This window comes from Pelobates fuscus, chromosome 9 (genome assembly GCF_036172605.1).
Source record: "Pelobates fuscus isolate aPelFus1 chromosome 9, aPelFus1.pri, whole genome shotgun sequence".
NCBI classification, from domain to species: domain Eukaryota; kingdom Metazoa; phylum Chordata; class Amphibia; order Anura; family Pelobatidae; genus Pelobates; species Pelobates fuscus.
Window position 1 is genome coordinate 105,464,112 of NC_086325.1, and position 22,055 is coordinate 105,486,166.

The 22,055-nt window shown below is 40.2% G+C and overlaps 1 protein-coding gene across 1 annotated transcript; it reads right to left on the reverse strand.

Annotated features, from left to right (window-relative positions):
• Positions 1–6,047: 6,047 nt before the first annotated feature.
• Positions 6,048–21,662, reverse strand: PPP6C (protein phosphatase 6 catalytic subunit). Its single transcript, XM_063432271.1, has 8 exons — positions 21,509–21,662; positions 11,565–11,660; positions 10,948–11,013; positions 10,176–10,317; positions 9,963–10,042; positions 9,077–9,286; positions 7,713–7,968; positions 6,048–6,328 (listed from the first exon to the last, which is right to left on the reverse strand). The coding sequence occupies exons 1-7, from the start codon at positions 21,581–21,583 to the stop codon at positions 7,720–7,722; spliced, it is 918 nt and encodes a 305-aa protein (XP_063288341.1). The 5' UTR covers positions 21,584–21,662; the 3' UTR covers positions 6,048–6,328; positions 7,713–7,719.
• Positions 21,663–22,055: the final 393 nt, after the last annotated feature.

Consider the following 22,055-nt stretch of genomic DNA (forward strand, 5'->3'; position numbering starts at 1 on the left):
TGAATGTTTCCAGTTCGTCTGTTTTTGCCTTGAATCTGAACTCTTCTTTTAATTCTTACTTTAGTGAAGATCCCTTATTATTATTGCCACAGTCTTCTCATTGACCCAAGCTTGTGCTGTATTTTTGACAAGTTTCATCAGAGCTCTGCATATGGGCAGTTTGTCATGGTAACATGCACGTGTATTGGAGTAAGACAACACACTTATAAATGGGCCCATTGCCCACACATACACAAGAGTACAAAAGAAGATCTGTGGAAGATAATGCAAGACCTTCCATAGATCTAGCACATGCGCAGTAAGATGTTCTAGTCATCTACTGCGCATTGAGGGAGGAGATGCATTTTTTCCTTTCACTGTCGCAGAATTTCTGTACATTGTCACATTTTATCAAAAGCTGTGTCATACATGAGATAGTACCTACTTTACTTGATGTATATTTTTTTTATTGAGTAAGAAAGTCCTTAAAATTCCATCAGTGAAGAGTTTTTCATAAATATTCAAAAACCGACTGTGGTCTTTGTTTGGGCATTACTTTCTTTGTGACATAACGGAGTTAAGGGTGGGTTTATAGCTGCAGCTATTTTGGCACATATTAATAGATAAATAACACTGGGTATGTATAGCGCGAGACAGGGTACCTTCTAGCAATGTACAATCAACAAGTAGCTCAAATGTGGGTTGTATCCCTTTAACAAATGTATATTTTATTTTCTGTTTTATAAACCTATTGAATAAATGCACCTTCTGCATGCTCAGATCTAACAAAGAAGAAGGAAAAAAAGCAACAACAACAGCCGTGTCCTAGTTTTTGACAGCTATTGGATAGAGGTGAGATCTGCTATTAATGCTTTCTGTGTTTTTTTTGTTTGTTTTTTATGTTCAATAGATATGTTCCCCAGAGCAGTATTTATATAATTGGGGAATTCACATCCTTACGTATCACTTATTTTTAGTCAGTTAGCTATTACTCCTGAAGGGAGCAGATGGTTTTGCCTGAGCAACCCAAAGGAACACACACTGCGCAGATATGAGAGCATATCAGAGTAACACAGGATTCCTTGGAGATGGACAAAACAAAACATATATAATTTTTTTTCTTCAAATTTAGTTTTTTATGGAGATTTAGATTCAAGGTAAAGAGAATGCAATGAGACCAAGCTCATATCAGCATTTGCAACATCTCAGAAAACTGAAAAAGAGAATACCTCATTTTTGTTTTGTTATACTTACGAATTAGGACACAGAAAATTAAATATAATATACGCAATATAAAACGGGGAACAATTCTGGTCTTACAAAATAAAAAGCATGTTTTAGTGAGCCACCAACATTGCGTCACACTGGTCATTATTAACATTATTTATATAGTGCCAACAAATGCCGCAGCACTTTACAATGGGTGGACTAACAAACATGTAATTGTAACCAGACAAGTTAGACGCACAGTAACAGAGGGGTTGACGGTCCTGCTCAATGAGCTTACATGCTAGAGGAGTGGGGTAAACTAACACAAAAGGTTAGGGAAGTATTAGAGAGGTAGATTGATAGAATAGTATTCACTGAAGACTTAGTGTGATTTTTGTTTGTTGCAGGAGATATTGAAAATTGGGAGCTATTAACAGTTTTATTGATACGCTTTTGTGAAGAAGTGAGTTTTTAATGATTTTTTTTTTTGAAGGAGTGGAGACTGGGTAAGTGTCTAACGGAGAAGGTAAAGGAGTTCCACAGCAGCGGTGCAGCCCTAGAGAAGCCTTGAAGGCAAGTATCAGAGGTAGGAGCATGAACAAAGGATAGACATACGTCTTCAGCAGAGCGTATATAATATTGTACCATAAAATGCTTATTATATACTTAAAAGATCCATAAAAATAAAACCTAAACTAACAAGAACACAAAAAACATTTAACCCCTTAAGGACACATGACATGTGTGACATGTCATGATTCCCTTTTATTCCAGAAGTTTGGTCCTTAAGGGGTTAAGGAATGGTTGTTCCTGGTCACATTGTACTTAGAGTCAACCAACACCCACACTTGGACTAGTAGTATAGCGAGGAGGTCTGGCCAGCTCAACAGTGCCAAAAAGATCCATTACTCTAGGCCCAAGTATTAGTGCCCGGTATTCACCGACCTTCCTACTTCCGTGATTGTGTAGCTTTCCCAAGAGCATCTCAAGCAACTGAAATCCCTCCGAGGTTGTGAACTGTGCTTAGGGTCAACACCAATCTAGTTTCTTGCCAAGAGGTATCACCGCCTGCCGCCACTCAGTTGAGGTGAGTTTTAAACTGTGTGGGTTTAAGTGTTGCCAAAAGCTCTTGCAGATGGTGCCAAATGCCATATTAAAGTGTGCTTCCCACCTCTGCAATTTGCCTTCCATGGCTTGTTCCGAAGTACAGAGGAAGGAGGCCATCTTAGATTGCCACATGTCCGAGTCTCGATGAATTTGCGTGGATCAAAGGTCAGATCATCAGCCGTTTCTTCCATCCACAAGGTCCTCCATATGGTCTAGCAAATGCTACTCAGCTGGACATTATCCCAGTCAAATCCTCTGACCAAAAGGCACTTGAGGCTTATTCAACGTGGGCACGGGTGGCTGAGGTCCGTTTAGTAACTGGATGGCAATAATTAAAGCTGAATTAGCGATTTTGCTCAGGAGCTACCATGAGATGCATCTATCTCGGCAGTTGGGCCCCGCTCCCCCAAAACAACATTTATAATAATGGATTGGCATTTTGCCAGAATGGGTAATAACTGTCTTTGTGAGCATCAGCAGTTTGTAACTATAGGGCACACAGTCCGTAACATATCTGATTATTTTATGTAAAAAAAAAAAAAAAAGCCATCACTTTACATAATAATAAAGTTTAAAAATGAAAGTACACACTGCTAAGTTGTTTATGTAACCACCTTCAGCAGCTTCTTAAGCTAGCATGGAGCAAGAGTTCAGGGATGGCCAAAGGCAATTCTGTGCATATTCCATGAACAAAGGGTCATTTATCAACAGATTGTTCAGAATACACTCAGCCAAAGAATAACTGGCTGAATCAACATCTGGCTTCTGCAGGTCTTCATAAGACAGATGCACGTCACTGGCTATTACCGGATGCTCAGCATCCAGCGGGGACCCAGGTAAGAGGACAAACAATTGCAAAACAGTTTGCCTCAGAGGAGAATGGGCATCTTCTCTATAGCTGTGATTTCTTTACCACTTTTGACACAGACCCAAAATACATTGTATTAGCGCGATGGTCCATTTTTAAAATACATACAATAAATTAAAAATCTTTCTATAGACTCTTTGCAATGTCTAAAAGGTCTGCACTGTGACAGGTAAACTACATTAAACCGTCTATTAAGATAGCCTTATGAATATAATGCTAATGTTTAATCTATAGAGCAGTGTTCCCCAACCCAGTCCTCGGGGACCACCAACAGTCCAGGTTTTGTCAGCATCTCCATTGGAATAAAACAGGGACATACATAAATCCTGGAGTGTTGGTGGTCCCTGAGGACTGGGTTGGGGAACACTGCTATAGAGGACACACTGACAAAGCATTGGATACCAACCCAGGGAATATATGAAGAAAAAAAAACAGGTAAAATAAATATAGTTTACATTGCTATTGAGCAATTTTGAAGGAACATTATCTTTTGTTTAGCCAATCATACCACTACCCAGAAAACCAAACTAGAAAAAAAAAAAGGACAAAACGAATTTGGTTTACCCGGAAGCGGTTTGCAATAAGGAAACAGATGAAGGATTTGAAACATTACTCTAGCAGTTAAAGACTATAGCGAAAAAGAACAGAGGATCTTTGTTACCGTTTAACTTTTTCTTTAGTTAACAGGCTGTTCTCCATTCATTAGAGAGAAAGAAATATCTCTGGAGCACACCGTACTTACTGGCGTTCCTGCTGAAATCACATCTGTTGATATATGAATTACTGACAGGTGTGTACAGGATCATGGTTCTGCACACACTTGTCAAGGTGCAGTCTCCAGCCTCAGCAAAATAGGACAATACAAAGGAGAATCACCTACCACCTTTATTCACAATATATACTAAAGGGGATCCTTATATTTTAATTGCAACATGGGATTATGCAACCATGAAAAATTTGAAATGTCTTTCTCCTAGCAGTTAGTTTTGGTTTTTTTTGTGTAAATGTTCATGGCTGAGTAGTATTTATTCTTTTTGGGGCTGAATCATATTTTTTTTTTTGGTTCAATTCCCCAGTTTCATCTATTTGCCATTCAGATTTTTGTATTTTTATTTACATTGCAAAACTACATCCACCCAAAAAATAGGTCATCAATAAGTGAAGTTTTAGTACTGGAAGATGAAAATCAATACTGCCAATCAAATGAATGACTTCCAACATTGTTGTATTCACAAAGCAAACAAAAGGAAATCTAGACACCATAACCACTCCATGTATGTGTAGTGGTTATGGTGTCATTAGTGTGCAGACATCCCCCATGTTCTTTGTCAAACCGTTTGAACACAGCTTGGTGTCCCAGACACCTGTAAACCAGGATTCTACTTCTGTATTGTCAACAAATGTAGCAGGATATAAGTAATATATATTTGCCAATTGCTTATAACACAACAGAGATGTTAGATCAATTCTTTCTACAAGAAAAAAAAAAAACGTTCATGAACAGCAATTTTGAAAAGCACCCCAATTAGATATATTGCATCTTGGTGACCCATGTTTTAATTGTACGGTGGCCTCTTTTACAAAAGTAATGTGATATGTAGCTGTATCTGATAATTTCATGACATTTACAACCACAGTAAAATTATTTACGGTGGTAAGTCTGATATCCAAGGAATGCACTGTACTTCTTGAAACCACTAGGAACCCTATAAAACCACATAGGGAACCAGTTCTGGATCCTGAGCAGTGGGTTTAAAACTACTTTTGAAGAGGCTATTGAAAGCAATACTAAAACCAAGAAAAAGGATTAATAAAAACCAGCGGTCACCATAACTTCATTGGAATTAAGTTATGGTGCAACAAAGTCCATAGTGCCAACCTACAATTAGGGGTCAATTAGAAACTGTTTGACCCCCCAAGTCTTTTCTCCAGTGCCTGTTAGATCTGCCCAACCAGATGCCTCGGAGGACAGTGTTTTCAGTACACCCTCCCTCCCCCCTTAATTAAACCTGCTGTCACTAAATGCCCTTTCCCCCTACATAGTGTAAAAATGAACCTTAGAAGCATCTTTACTGATGTTTTAGAAGATTTTCTCCTCTTTCTCTGATTGCATGTCACTTCCCCTGCTTCCTGTATTTCAGCCAGACTGTCCATGCTCATGATTCGCTATGAGAATTTGTAAAGACACAACCACAATGCCTGTGCCCAAGAAGTACTCAACCTAAGTTACACTACAAATGCAGTACTCAGACACTATAACTTACATACCATATCACACATTAGGTATGATTATAGTGTCATAAGATTCTAAATATAAACAGACATACTGATAAATACCTATAGAGCTTTGTGTTGGCGATAGCAATTGATGTAGATTCTCTCTCTCTCTCAAAATTGTTAGGCTCTTCCCTGCTAAATCAACCTGCCGACCTACTGTTAACCCCTACCCTCCAGCCAATCTCTACCCACTATTATCTTCATTTAATGAATATTTATATGCAGTGGTGCATGATAATTACTGAACACTGGAAGTCAGCCACCATGAAAAATAACTGAAGATCAGGTCCCTTTGTATGCTCTTAAGGAGAACAGGCACTACCCTTTCTGGATCTTTGCATTTTTCTGAGCGTATTTTTCCTGGAAATATATTTGTGTTTTATGATATTGTTTTCACTCTAAAAGACCTGTCCTTAACTCTTTCTGGTTGTTTTGCCTTGTTCTACTTAGCCTGTATTTTTTAACTCAAATTTCCAACAAACAAAACGCAGAAGACAAAAGCCAAAACAAACGCACATTTTCTTTTTAACTTTAAATACGTGAACTCACATTAGGCACAGTTAGTTGCTCAAAAACGCAAGAAAAATAAAAGACATACACATTTTATTCTGAATATTTAACTTCTATGTGGCTTTTAATGTTACTTTATTAAAATACAAGATATCTGGAAGGGAAAATAACCTAAGATCAGTACAATAATTTTAATATACAAATTCAAAAGCTGCAATAATTTTCACACGGAATAATGCAGCTTCTGTCAAACTATTTCTCTTTTTCTTCGTATTTATATATATTCACTTTAAAACATCTGATGAAGGACAATTCCTTTGCTCCCACGCACAACACTAGGCATACACAGTCAGTCCATAATTTTGCTGCTAAACAGTTCTTCTCCTATGATAAAATAAAAGAACAAACCATAGTAACAACAAGCGAGCTTTCCTCTATTGAATGTGTTTGCAGAGCAAAAACATTTACAAAAAAAAATGTTTGTTAACTTGTTTTCCCTTGAATATTTACACCATAAGAATAGATCCTGAATTAAAGTTGGCAGGTCAATTATCAAGATGATAATGGGAGGAAAAAAAAAAAAAAGTTAAAGAAATTAGCCAACTATATTGATCAGCCATAATGTAGTCCTCGTGTGGATGAATACATTTCCATTACTTTTTCCCCCCCAAAACCTTGCTACAAATTCCATAAATCTCAGCTGAAGTTGGGCTTGCAGAAGATTATGGCTATTGTGGTTGCATAACGGAGGAAAAACACACCCCTCATGAATAACATGGTCTACATCTTACAATACATGACCAAGGTTTGTACTGCTACTACCCTATTCGAATTCCATGGACAAAATCGCATGAGAGTTAGAAATTACACTGCTTCAGTTCCGTTTATTCCCTGAGGAAGCGACATGTGTGGTCCCAGAGCGCAACACTCAAAGCATTGTGAATTGATTTGATGTCCTGAGGAGCAGTGCAATGCCCATGATGCACTTGTTACTCAAATTCAAACATCCTTTACAAATGTAGATACACTCAGTAACAATTTTGCCAATTACCTTATTAAAACTGTAAAATTACATAGCTTTAGCCAATCCTGTCGATACCATGCTGACCTTTGTTATTTATATCTGATTTGTTGACTATCCATATGATTATTCTAAACAAAATATAATTATGTAGGGCTGTCCAATGGCACCAGTTGATATACTGCCCACTGAAAGAATAAAAAAAAAAATCATGGACATGAAGAAACAATTCCTGTTTCCTAAAGAATGTTCAGAAACCAGCAACTCAAAACTAATTTTGGTTTAAAAAATTACTCAGACATTTTCATGCCCATAAAAATGGACGCTAGCCTTATGATAATGACTAATCCATAAATTTAGCTCTGCTTTGGTGGAATGAAATGGAAGGTTATTGTAACACTGCACTACCCAGTTCGTTTACAGAACGCAAACCTAGAACTCCAAAGTAGTATGTTTGAATTACCATAGTGGACAACTAGTATATTTCAAAAATTTAATGTCACAGTGTTGCTGCCCAACGCTATCACATGCTGCTAAAGTGGGCTGTGTGTCTGAAGAGGACAATACTTTCCAGCTAATAGAAACCCTTAACAGACCAGTACAGAATTGTAGGATCTTTTCCTGACAAGATTAATAAAGCAATAGACATGTTTGATAATTTAAAAAAATAGAAATAAACAAAAACAAGGCAAGATGCAGCATTACAGCAGCAAAGTGCTTAAAAATAATAGTTTTCAATACAGAACACTCAGAGGAAATAAGGAGTGGTGGTTCTGGGAGGAATAACACGCTCTGAATCAGGAACAGCGCGAAAGAGTTTTGGCTCTCGAGTATTCACATCCTTGAACACCATAATAGAGGCAATGTTTCCACAGCGGTAACAGTAGTTTGGGGCCGACCAGACTGTCACAAGCTTCTCATCAAACATGAATTTGTAACCTTCATGGACAAGTTGATGAGCTCGGCAAATAAGCTTCAGATTATTGATGTGGACGAACTACAAATGGAAATAAATAAAAGTCAATGTGGATTTGTAGTCACATATACATTGCAAAAATACAGATCATGTGCAATCTTAGATGTATAGCTCACGTCTACTTACATGGATAAAAATAAAAACAAATTGGTGAATATGACTTTACAGCATGCAGGTTAGTTATCGTAAATGTTAATTTTAACCTTTAACAAAAGTTACAATAATATTGCCACCTAAGTGTATAAGCATTTTTTAATACTGCAGTGGTAGCTTTGGGAATATAAAAAAAAAAAAAAAAGTGCTAAATCCTAGTTAGTATCCCTTCTACGGATTCCACATATAAAAGGGAGTTCCCCAAGTATATCCAAATTCTAATGGAACTACAGGAATGTTAGGCCAGCATTAAAGCATTCTTTAAAAGGACCACCATAGTGCCGGGAAAACAAACTTGTTTTACTGGCTCTATAGGGTCTTTAGGTCCCCCCCACCCTCTGGGTCCCACTCCCGCTGGGCTAAAGAGGGAGGAAGGGGTTAAATTCTTACCTTTCTCCAGCGCCGGGCACTCTCCTCCCTCTTCCGACGTCATCTGCTGAATGTGCGGCAAGAGTCGCGCGCGCAGTCAGTCCATAGGAAAGCATTACTCAATGCTTTCCTATGGACGCTGGAGTCTTCTCACTGAAAATCACAGTGAGAAGCGCGGAAGAGCCTCTAGCGGCTGTCAGTGAGAGCCACTAGAGGCTGGATTAACCCTAATGTAAACATAGCAGTTTCTCTGAAACTGCTATGTTTACAGCAGGCAGGGTTAACCCTAGATGGACCTGGCACCCAGACCACTTCATTAAGCTGGATGCCTATAGTGGTCCTTTTAAGGAATCTAAATCAGGTTCAAGTAAGTAAAACTCACCTTTGCCTGCACCTCGCAATTATCATACCCCCATGGGCGATGTCCGTGTCGAAGGTGTTTGCAAATTATGCAAAGTCCCCAGATGGTGACAGCTCCGCTTTAAAGATGTGTACGGTTGTGAAAATTCTTAAATCAAAAGTCAGCATTTATGTGAATTTAAGTATACACTGATCATGCTTTAACATAAGCCTCTGAAGTCTTCTTCGTTGCAAACTGGAAAGTTACCTCATTGGTGACTTTGGCTCCAAATAACCAGCCAGCTCCTCTAGGACTGATAGCCCAAGTATCCACATCCTCCGGATCGGACCATACAAGATCACAAAATGCTCCTTTGTGAGGAATTTCTTGGTTTCGTTCAATGGTCCGGATCTGATCTAGTGTCTTTATGTCTGGAGAGAGTCCTCCATGCACACATAGTATTTGCTCATCTATCAGCTAAATTGAGAAGAAATAAAACAAATAAAGTAGTCCACGAGACACGATGATGCACTGCAAAAGTCAAGGGAAAACTCTAGGGAAAACCAGCAGTAAGTCAGTCAATTAGAACTGCAGAAAGCAACACTTCAGTGCAAATAAGTTAAATATAAAATATAAAAAACTAATTACAAAAGCAATTAAAGTAAAGCATCAACACAAAAATGGTTTCATTCGCTAGAGGTTTAACATATACTAGGTCACTGCCATTAAAATTTGTTTTTGTAACCTGTAACAGTGGATACATGTGCATACATTTTCTTCGTGTATTCCCCAATAAAGACCCAGATTAAATATTTTTAGATTAGATTTTCAGGTGATAATTTTGGATAAACTTTTTTTAAAAATGTATTAATTTTCTCATATATTAAATTGTTAAATATATAAATTTTATCTGCTGGTACCCCTATATAACACTATTATACCTGCAATTACACACACACACATCTCTATCTCTCTCTCTATATATATATATATATATATATATATATATATATATATATATATATATATATATATATATATATATATATATATCACACACACACACTAAAAATATATCTAAATGTTTATCCAAATGTATTAAACAAGACCATAATTCACTATAAGTGTACAATTGTTTTAATGCATTACTTACAGCTGCTACAGTTAGCATATCAAACACCTTGGTACAGTACCGCCATGCATTGGCATTTCCATATTTTGTTTGGCACTCATCTAAAATTACAGAAAAAAATTAAATCAATCATGAGAGAGAGAGAAAGATATAGATATATCTATATCTATGTGTCTAAAAATAAAACTTGCAATACACAATATGATATAAAGTGGTTGAAATAGGAATTCTTACCATAGAATCCATACACCTGTGTAATTTGTCTGCTCTCATGATTTCCTCTCAGCAATGTAATGCGGTCAGGCCACTTTGCTTTCAGGGCAAGAAGATAGGTAAACGTCTCTAGACTGTAATACCCTCTGTCTACAAAGTCTCCCTGAAAAGCACCACAAAAAAAAAAAGAAAAAAAGAAATGAAAAGTCACTTTATTAGTAGACTGCACAAGTTCAACTAAAGCAATTAGAGAGAAATACCTGTGGACACACAGACAAATACGCCTGCAGTATCCCACTGCCAATTACCGCAAGCATTGTATTTATGATGATGCTTCACAATTTTAGAGAGATAAAAAGTCCATCATACAACTGTGGAACAACACCAAATATGCATCACTGGGGAAAAAAATTTATAAAAATAATACGACCAGTAAAACAATGCCAACATAGAAAAGTAGTCTGTTAAATCACAGATTACATCTAAAGAAACAAAGAGGCCTCTTATCATGTTACGTTTTGCAGAGCAGTGTAGTTTGAGTAATTCCACTCCAGACAGTGGCATTACTACTGAGATAGTAACTTGAAGTGAAGCTTTTGAGTGAATTATATATATGTACCCAGGATTACATATTGTTTGCACGAGAATGATGCAAGTAAATTTAGTTTGTGTTGGTCCTGGTAGACTCTAAAAGCTAGCTGAGCATCATGGGAAATGTAGTCCAGAAACAATTTATGGTGTCAAGGTTAGTCATCACTGCTCTACACCTTACACAGCAGACATGTCAACATACCATAAATATGTAGTTTGTGTCAGGGACCTGTCCTCCAGTCCTGAAGAGCTCGCATAGATCATAAAACTAGAATACAAACAAACAGTAAGTTAGTGATTGAGCTGCATAAATATATATTGAAAACAATAGGTAATTTGAAAACTACAACCACATTTCGTCAGGTCCCTTCACCCCTCTTCTCACAACTTTCCTCTGTGACCGTTTATCTACATATCTCTGTATCAAAAAACTAATTTTTCAATATTTAACATAACACAAATTATTGCTGCAACGGATCACAAATACAGTATTATGAAGCAAATCTAAAGTCACTTAGACCGCTTGAACTTGGGTGGGTACAGAGGTCCTGTCATTTAAACACTGCAGTGTTAAACAATGGATTACGAGAAAAGTTAAAAAAACAAAAAAAAAAGTGTAAAGTGACTTGTCTTCCCGACTGCTAGCACAATGGATAAAGATAATTGCCAATGAAGAGCATTGGCTGTAGCTAGCATGATGGGTAATCTAATAAATTTGAAAGAAATTGGAGCATCTTGAACAGGTGATGTTCAATGGGGTAAATTCAATACAAGCGACAATTCACACAACAAAATGGAAAGGAAGATATTTCTACTTACCTGTCCATGTATGTCTCCACAAACTGTAACTGGCGTTGACACTGGCTGTACATTTGATTCTTCTAGCAGCAGATCACACACATAGTCACATAATCGCTATATAATAAAAAAAAAAAAAAACATACACAGAGATTAATGATTAAAGAAACATGATTTAACTCTGAACTTTTTACATACTGTACAGTACAAGGTTCTAAGGTTAAAAAAAAAAAAAAAAAAAAAAAAACACACACTTCAAGCACCAAAACAATGTTATCTGAATTAGGGTATTACGGTTTACCATCAGGGTTTAAATTGTTCATTAACAGTGTAGCCCCAAAGTCTCCATCCTTCCCAACTTCTGTTTGAGTCTGAGGCTTCAATCGGGAAGCTTTGGACATGGATGCCATTAATCATCTGAGAGTGTTAGCCAACACTCTCAGACCATCAGTTTCATCCCATTCACAAAATAAATATACCCTCAGTATTATGAATTAGGAGCCAAATATCAGTGGTGCTACTATTCAGGGCTTACAAACTGAAGTTCAGGGGCAGAGCTGACAAGCACTGCACCGAAGACTTTGTGTTTAACCATTCATTACTGAAGGTAGGCAGGCACCAAGGACATACTGGTACCATAGCAACCTTATTCCCACAAATTTGTTCTGGTGTATGGCGTGTCCCTTCAATGCGGTGTTATAGCTTTATAAAGAAATGAGCTTTGAAAATTGGAATACATTTCAAAATAGCACACTTAAGGAAAATGATAATAGTGACATTCAACTACGTATAAGTAGATGCAAAGAATGAGATTTATTACCCTAGTAAACATACAGTATAGGCCCTCAGCCTAATAAGGAGCAATGATGTGCACTCAATAGTACAGATATTATAAAAAAAATAAATTAGAATAAAATGGCTTTATTAAATCAAAACTACATATTAAATTTAGGGGGCAACAAAAGTGGTCTCTTCCTCAGGGACCATCTACATCTGAGGTAGTGCCTTAATCACAAAACAGGTTAGGATTCTTTGCGTGCGTGCGTGCGCATATATTTTACATGTGGTTTGATTTATAAAAGCAACTGTTATTTTACCTACGCAAGTGTGTCTACATCATTATTCCAGATTGGTCCCTGAAATTACCGAGGTCTTTGTAAAATGTTGTGTAAAAAAATTTAAAAAAATTAAAATAAAATGAATAAAAATAAAATGGACCATACTCAAGATCCAGACCAGTGGGGATGTGGTGCTCGGATTCAAGGACCACTGGGAGAAAGACTCGGGGGGGGATCTTCACCCTCACACATAAATGCTCTATCAGTTCGAAGTACCAAGAACTGAGCTACAAAATATTAACTCGTTGGTACAGAACACCCGACATTCTACACCGCATGCATGAGAACACCCCAGCAAACATTTCCACATATGGTGGACATGCCCCATAATCGCCCCATACTGGGAGAAGATCAGGGGGGAGATACCCTCCAGTAATGGGTGACAAAGGTGGAAGAAATACCCTCAATGGAAACTCTTAACGGCAGACCTCCATGGAAGACAGCAGCAGTGTGCACTGACCTGGTATCCATGGGCAACATACCTAGCCAACAGATTAGCGACCCCAAATGCGATACCTCAGGGGCCCTCAGAAGCCCGGAACACACACATACTTGACCTCCCCACCTACCCCTTCCCCAATGTCGATAACACTCACACCCCCGCCTCATGACTGGACCTCGGATCGTTCCCCCAACGGCTAACGCAGACAGTAGAAGGACCACTAATTCACGCGGACAGGCCCACATTAGGGACACGATCCGTCCTGGATAGGACGGGAAGCACACAACAGTTGGTTAAACCCAGACAGAAACACGATACTTAAGCCCTCTACACCAAAACAGGGAAAGCGTACCAGAATGGGAGACATAACACCAGACCCCCGCATACTCAGCAGATAGAGAGACATAGCTGTAGAACTGAGTAGCACCTGGGGTGGAAACCTGACCCGAAACAAACGCACAGACTCCCACACCAGCAACCCAACTGAATGGCACGGGCAGAAACCCGGACCCCCCCTCCCCCCCCCCCCCCCCAAGACCGACTAGTTCAGCTCAAAGACCGACTGCCAGCAACAAGAGCCCAGTGGATTATAGACCCCTGTGAAGGTCACCAGTACTGTAGATGACATACCGTAAACACAACAGTAAAACACCCGACTCAAAACGTACAAAGGGCTCTTAAAAATAAAAATAAGTATGCGGCTATGACTAACATATAGATGGAGAATCGTAGTACTAACGCCTAACACAGAGGGCTGAGATGCAGACGGGAACATATGGTGGGGAGGCGACCAAAAACACAAACAGCAGAGGTCACTTTACGAATTACCTAACAACCCGACAAGGCCGCAGCCGCAGGCCTGAACTCAGGCTGGTACATTGGGTAAAGCCGACTGTTAGAAGTGCACAGTTTAGCAGCACAGTTTTCTTTTAATACGGACGCTGTTGTTGAAACGGACACATTGTACAGCTTCTCACTGTTACTTGTATTATAAATGGAAAAAGATACTAAATAAAGATTGTCAAAAAAAAAAATGGAAATATAAAACAGGCGGACACGGTCAGAATAGTTTAAAGTGGTTTATTTATATAATGCAGTCAAGGTACATAGTTCTAAAAAATACAGCAATGTTCCTGCCAATTGCTCCACTTTTACAACACTGGACCAAAATGTCTGCTTATCAATATTCCATTTAACCCAACAATATAAGTTTCAGCGGCTTGGATGTGATTTTGCACTTCACAAAACAAGCAGAGATCCTTCGGTTTTTAATCAGTGTAAAATGTAGCCAATGCATTGTGCCAGAGTGGTGAAATTAATGAAGTATTAAATGGACACTACAGGCCACATAAAACAACTTTAGCTCAATGAAGCAGTTTTGGTGTATTGATCATGCCCCTGCAGTCTCACTGCTTAATTATTTGCAAATTAGTTGTTCAATCACTCTGTTTATACAGCCCTAGGCACACCTCCCTGCATGTAATGTGCACAGCATCCCTAAACACTTCTTGAGAAGTAAGGTCTAATGTTTACATTTCCTTTATTGCAAATTCTGTTTCATTTAGAATTTCTTCTCATGCACAGTTAACATTATGATAGAGCCTACAGGAGACTTCTGTGTGTGATTAAAGTTCAATTTACAGAGCAGAATATAGATTTCTAAAGTACATTAAGATCTAATAGAAAATTAAACAATTTTTAATGCAGGCTGTGCAAGTCACAGCTAGGGAAGGTGTGGCTAGGGCTGCATAAACAGAAGAAAAGGGATCCTGTAGTGCCAGGAAAACAAACCCATTTTCCTGGCACTATAGGTTCCTGGAGTGCCCCTTACCCGAACCCAGCGTTGAAAGCCCCGGCACTGGGTCAGGCCCCACCCATGCTCCTCAATAGCATTGGCCGCGCGTGAGTTAGAACTTCCCATAGGAAAGCATTATTCAATGCTTTCCTATTGGGAAAATCTGACGCTGGAGGTCCGTGGGGATGTCCAACGTCAGATAACGGACCAAAAGTCTGTGTGGATTCCGGAAGCCCTCTAGTGACTGTCTGGTAGACAGCTACAGAGGGCAGACTTACAGCTGCAATGTAAACATGTAAGCTAGGGATCGACCGATTATCGGTCTAGCCGATATTAACGGCCAATATTTTGTATTTTCAGCAATATCGGTATCGGCCAATAAAGATGCCAAAGACCACCAGGGAATGACATATCCCCCCTCCCTAGCCAAGTAACAAGCAGGGAGGAGGGGGAATAAATGCCTCCCTCTCTTTCTCTCCTCCCCTCCCTTTAGCCCTTGGCTTTGCACCCCTCCCTATCAGAGGTGTCTGATTTCAGGTCACCTTGCACTACAGAAAGCCCCAAGACAAAAAAAAATTCTGGTAGGCTTTTCCAATGTATGATCATACACTAACTAAATCCACATTAAAAGAGTGCAGTTTCTGTTGACATGCCAAGACAAGCAAAACTGGATATTGAGAGAACAAGAACAGTCTGATAGATGGTTGTAAATAATTATAACTTTTAAGAGAGATAGCAGAAAGAAAGTGGGTTTACAGTAATGTGAGGTCAAGCTCAAGGGTCAGTTTCTTTTTAGTAGAGAGGTGAGGACTGATACTTTATAATAGTCAAGGTGCAGGACAGCAAGTAGTTACAAAAGAAAACCAGCAAAAAATTATGTGAAATGAGATTGCAAATAAACGCAAGAGAAGGGAATGCCATGAGACAGTAGTAAAACAGGAAGAGGGTATTTGGAAACGAGGGTGCAAGTTAAGGCATTAAAGGGACACTATAGTCACCCAGACCATTTCAGCACAATGAAGTGGTCTGGGTGTCAGGTCAGAAACTGCTATGTTTACATTGCAGGGTTAATCCAGCCTCTAGTGGCTGTCTTTCTGACAGCCGCTAGAGGCACTTCTAGAGTGCAGAACGTCCATAGAAAAGCATTGAGAAATGCTTTCCTATGGACTGTTTGAATGCCCGAGGGCTCTTGTCGCGAATGCGCATTCCGCTCCACTCCGAGGGGGCCCAGCGCTAAATTAAAGTAAGTAACTGAAGGGGTTTTAACCCCTTAAGCGCCAAGGGAGGAGGCCCTGAGGGTGGGTGGGGGACCTAAGGGTTATATAGTGTCAGTTAACAAGTATGTTTTCCTGACACTATAGTGATCCTTAAAATGCTCACTCTAAGTTTGCAATTAAAAAGGGACATGCCAGGCAGGGTCAAAATAACAGCCCAGTGGGCCTGGTGCTGACAATTAGGATGGGCCTAATAACAGAATCTTATCGACCAAAAACATTAAAAACAGTCATACCTCCCAATCGTCATGTATCGATGGAAAAGGCGCTGGAGGGAAACTCATAGGATGCAGCTATAAGAAAACACATACCGTATGCTAATCTCTACGGTGCCTAGAGTCAGCTTACCTTTAGTGGTTAAAATGTTCACAAAGTGTTTAACCCCTAAGTCCACTATCCTTCTACTGCTCAGAATCCTGAAAGGGTTTGGCTGAGAGCACCTGCTGATGCTCAGCCAGTCAGTAGCTCCCAATTCACAAAATTGGCTTGAGAAACGTACATCAAGTTGTTTTGTAAATGTGGAGTTACTGACTGGCTTAGAGCGTCACCAGACACTCTTCCAATCAGCAGACCCATTGGCCAAGACCTCTAAAAATTCAGAGCAGCATTAAAAAAATAAATAAAACAGTTATATAAAATTGTGAATAAACTGCAGATATCTTGCCTGCAGCCATTGCAAGCTCTTTTAAAACCGCAAGAATACTCCAATATGAGGCATCTCATTCAGAAGCTTTTGTGCTGGAGCCTTGTGCTTTCCAATGCATGTGAATGAGCTGTATTACAGATCATTGAGAGAGAAGGCAGGTGTACTGTACCCCAGCAGCTATCATTAGCAGCATGGACCTAACGGAAGCAGAAGAAAACCTTGCCGGTATTTACTTTTATTTTATTGAGGGTATATCTACATGCCGTGTGCAAAAGCTGCAGATGTCTTCTCTGCAACCTTTACAAACCCTTCCTTCTTTATCCTCAGGGCAGACTATAAATCTGTGCCAAGAAAAACAGGGTCTCTTCTCATGCAGAGCTGCAAAAGCAGGGTGCCGATCTCGCTGGTCATGCATTCGATTGTTTGCTCTCAGCCAATCAATGACTGTGCATATAAAATATGCACAGATTTCACATTAGCTAGCCTGAAACACTAGTTCCAAGCTGGCAGAAACCTGAATGTCTGAAGTTACACCTCCCATAGTAAAGAGGTGAACACAGCCCAATAAACACTAATGGTGTTTAGTGGGAGCCGAGGCAAGTACTAACATCTTTGATTATATTAGAGGGTGATCAATATTTCAACTGCATCTCTGTCCTAAAAGAAAGTGTGTACCAGACATAGCTTATCCCAGATTCTGTGCACACAGCAATGAATCATAGGTTCTTCCCCAGAACAGCTGCAAGATTCTGACGTTCATGAGCTAAAAAAAAGGTAGTACCCGTCATGATGATGATATGTTATTTAGATAAACTACATTGATACACACGCATTAAAAAAAAAAAAAAAGTAACTCCAACTAGCATACAATCAGATGTAATATATGTATTTACCACAAGTCTGTCAGAGATCAGGATGGTAATGACTTGCCTCCAAAATAGTTAAACGAAAACTACAGCATAGTGCTCGAGGTTCCTAATGGTGAAGTCTTTATGAAATACTCACAATGACTGTTGGAATTTCCCTGAAGTTTAAACTCTGTCAAAAGATATAAGAAAGTAGGAACTAGTTTCTTATGTATAGCTCTTACACTTGACAGAAAGAAGGAGCAAACTTTAAGCCCTCCGTTGTGACTAGTAAGAAGTTACTTACTAAGGTTTCCTCCATAGACATCAGTGATGTACCCTTGCACATGTACGACAGTACAGCACCGACATTGGCTCCTGGCAGGTGAAGCACCAGGAGTTGAAGTGGATCCCACCACATAGCCACTGCCCAATCAGAGGCAAGGTCCCCAAATTATGCAGACTCCAGAAGGTGACAGTGCAGCTATAAAAAGGAGCACTCAAAGCACCACAACCACTACAGTAAGCTGTAACAGTTCTGGTGTAAGATGTGCCCTGGCACATCCCAATGTAAGTAGTTAAACCAATTAACAAGCATGACTTCTTACCATGGAATCCACCTAGCGCTGCTTCATGTCTCCTCGCAGCCTGAAGGTTTCTGTAGTGATGTAAGCTTGGTGGTGCTGGACATATGTCAAGAGAACTAGCAGAAGTTCCTAAGTAGGAGCTTCTGGTTCTCCTAAAGGCTGAGAGGAGGCATGGAGCGGCACCCGCAGATCTCAGAAAATAAATTAAACCACTTTAGTGGTCATGGTACTTGTAGTGTTCTTTTAAACAAAGAGATATGCAAAAGAAATACAAAAAAAAATTATAACCTTGAACTGCAGAAGATCGCTTTAACTATAGTGCTGAATAGTCACATCACAAAAAACACCAAGATGCATAGTACATGTAACAGCACTACAATGAAATTAACTGATCCATACCAGCACAACGTGTGTTTAGATTTTGGAGTGGCTAATGCAGAAGCATACTTCTAGAATGGCAGAGGCATAAGAGAGGCAGAGTATTTGTCAAGTCATTACAAAAAAATATATATATATAAATATATATATATATATATATATATATTTTTTTAATGGCTTGATACAAACAGAAGGGACAGCACCCAAAGACGAAGTCTGTGTGGGGCTTATGGTTCCCCTTTAGAAGAGACATTGAGCACCAAGGCCACTCCACACAAAGCACTTTAGCTTTGATTTAGATTCTCTATATGTCTGGAGTCTTTCATATATATGAAAGTGCCGATTTCAAAATAAATTATTGGTATATTCTGAAGAAAGAGGGAAAGGTTACCAAAGGCTGCTGACAGCATATTTGCAGTTTTTGCAAGCTGCTTTTCAATATACCTCCAAAGAAAAATGCAGAACTAACACGTATGGATGCTTTCATTAGAGATCTACTAAAAACTTGCATGCTGTTAATTACGAATGTTTCCACTGGGGGTAAATCTAAAGACCGTTTGCAAAACTTGCAGCTGTCAAAACTGCTGTATTTGTAAATCCTCCCCATCTAACCCTGCCCAGACTGTATGTGGTTGTCCAATCACAGACTCCCAATACAGCTCAATGAAAAGTCTTTGCAAGGTAGGTGTTCTTGGCAATTGCTGCCTCTTGAGTTTAGCTCCACTGAGCTAATGAAATTTGTTAGTAAAAAGACCTGATGTCAGCTTGAAACCCAAGATGTAACCAGGTTAATTTATAAGAAGGTCAATTTCTATTGAAAAAAAAAAAGAGAGGGCACACTTCACACAAAGCTTTTCAGCAAGCTTAAAGGAACACAAACATGTATTCCTAAAACCCTATAGTGCTAAACCCACCATTTAGGTGGCTTGCTGGCCCCGCCCCCTTGGTGACATCAGAATTGACTTTTATGCCAATTGTAAAGCATTGGATTGGTTAGAATCAGCAAGGGGGTGGGGCAAAATGCTGTTTTGTCCAACCAGAATCTCCTCATAGAGATGCATTGAATCAATGCATCTCTATGAGGAAAATTCAACATCCCCATGCAGACCGTGGAGACACTGAACGGCATGTGCTGCCTACTGTGCAGCCCTGAGCCAGGAAGCACCTCCAGTGGCCATCTGAGGAGTGGCCACTTGGAGATGTCCCCAAGGGCAATGTAAACACTGCAGTGTTTGCATTAAAATGCCTAAAGGCAATGATTATACTCACCAGAACACGTACAATAAGCTATAGTTGTTCTGGTGACTATATAGTGTCCCTTTTAGTGCTTTAGGGGTCTGGAGTGTCTCTCTCCAGCCTGCAGAGTGAGGAAACAGTCTCATTTGAAGCTTAAGCTTTTGAATAAGTCTCAAAGTGATCCTTTAAAAGGATAAAATAGTTACCTATAAATATCACTCCCTCTGCCCCACATTTTCTATACTGGTCTGATACAAAGCTCCGATCTCCCTCAGCGCTGGGTTTGCACCGTTCCGACATCATCCAACGGGGAGGGGATCAGACTTAACGCTTTCCCGTGGGGATTTCTCCAATGCTGGATGGCCTAATGCAGAGCGTGAGAACGTCTAAGGTCAGGTGACCAAAAGTCACCTAGGAAGCAGGAAACGCCTCTGGTATACAGCCACTAGAGGCTGATTTAGAACTGCAATGTTATACATTGCACTAAGCGCAAAGGGGACACTGTACCCAGACCAAAATTAGTTGAAGTGGTCTGGGTGCATATAGTGTCCCTTTAAACAGGTGGAGATGAAATGCTAAATTATAAGACTGATGGTATAAAAGTTTCATCCCTCAAGGCTACAGATGAGCTGATTGCAGCCTATGGTTACTGCCATCAGCTTAGGCAACAGTTTAAGTCATGTCTGTTGATGAAACAAACAGCTGCAAGTGGTACGCTACATAAACCTTGGCATATACTTAAGAACTCCCATAGAAATCAACAGAAAAGCTAGGATTAGCAGAGGGAGGTCCGCGACTTCCTAGTCTGAGCGTTACACCTAGCGAAGTCTGCAAACTCTCGGAAACTGCAGCAGTTATTCTTAAAAGTAGAATTAAAATGTTTGCAAATAGTTACATGGGAGCATCTTTAAAGCTATATTCTATGTATTGAATGGATGCTTAATCTTTTGTATCAAACTTTTGCATCACCTTTTAAAAGTGCCTTAATAATATTCACCAGGCATATATGCAAACATACACATTTATAATAATAATAATAATAAAAACATTTTAAATAAAGGCAAAAAATGAATAAAACTTTTGTTAGCGCATATATAAATGCAGCTGTCACACATACCCAGCTCATTGCAGCATCCAGACTTACAACCTACATCCTGGTGGCCCACAGATTTGAGAACTACATTTACAGCACAGAGACTGGCTGGGCATCAGACAACATGCAGTGTCCGCAGCCCCTGGGTGCCAGGCTCAGCCCGTGCCGCTCTCAGGGTGCCAGGCTCAGCCCGTGCCGCTCTCAGGGTGCCAGGCTCAGCCCGTGCCGCTCTCAGGGTGCCAGGCTCAGCCCGTGCCGCTCCCTGGGTGCCAGGCTCAGCCCGTGCCGCTCCCTGGGTGCCCGTGCCGCTCTCAGGGTGCCAGGCTCAGCCCGTGCCGCTCCCTGGGTGCCAGGCTCAGCCCGTGCCGCTCCCTGGGTGCCCGGCTCAGCCCGTGCCGCTCCCTGGGTGCCCGGCTCAGCCCGTGCCGCTCTCTATAGCCAGCCAAGGCAGTTCCTGGAAGACTCTGCCCTGTGTGAGAGCTCCCAATCCACCCCACAGGGAGATCACATCAACCGCCATACCGGACAGGCAGCGGCTGCCAGCTGCTCACCTTCAGGTCGTTCTCCGGTAGATATTTACACTGCCGAGCGATTTCCACGTACTTATCCAGGTCCAAGGGCGCCATTTTGTACAGGGGGAAAACTGTTAGGGCGGAGGGGGGGGTCAACGGGCGAGCGTCACATCCGTTAACTTCCTCACTTCCTAGAACTATGGCTGCCAGTGGGGAGGAGCTGGGGAACTGTTTGTGGTTGGGTTTTTTTTTTTTTTTTCGAAGAACTTTATTTACATCAAGGAATAGAAACAAAGCAGGAAATGTGATAGGCAGTAAGTTATTATTGGTAGGGTAGCGGCTAGTTCCTATCCAGTAGAAGGACCCTGGTGACATCACCAGACCATGTGACTGCTTGATCACATGGTACAGAGAGCTACTGGAAGCAGCAAAGCGGGAAATCCAAATGAATGCAATGGACTGAGCTGTGTTGACCTCCTGCTGCTGGTGGGAGAGTTCAGATGGAAACATTGATATTAAAGGACCACTATAGTGCCAGGAAAACATACTCGTTTTCCTGGCACTAGAGTGCCCCGAGGGTGCCCCC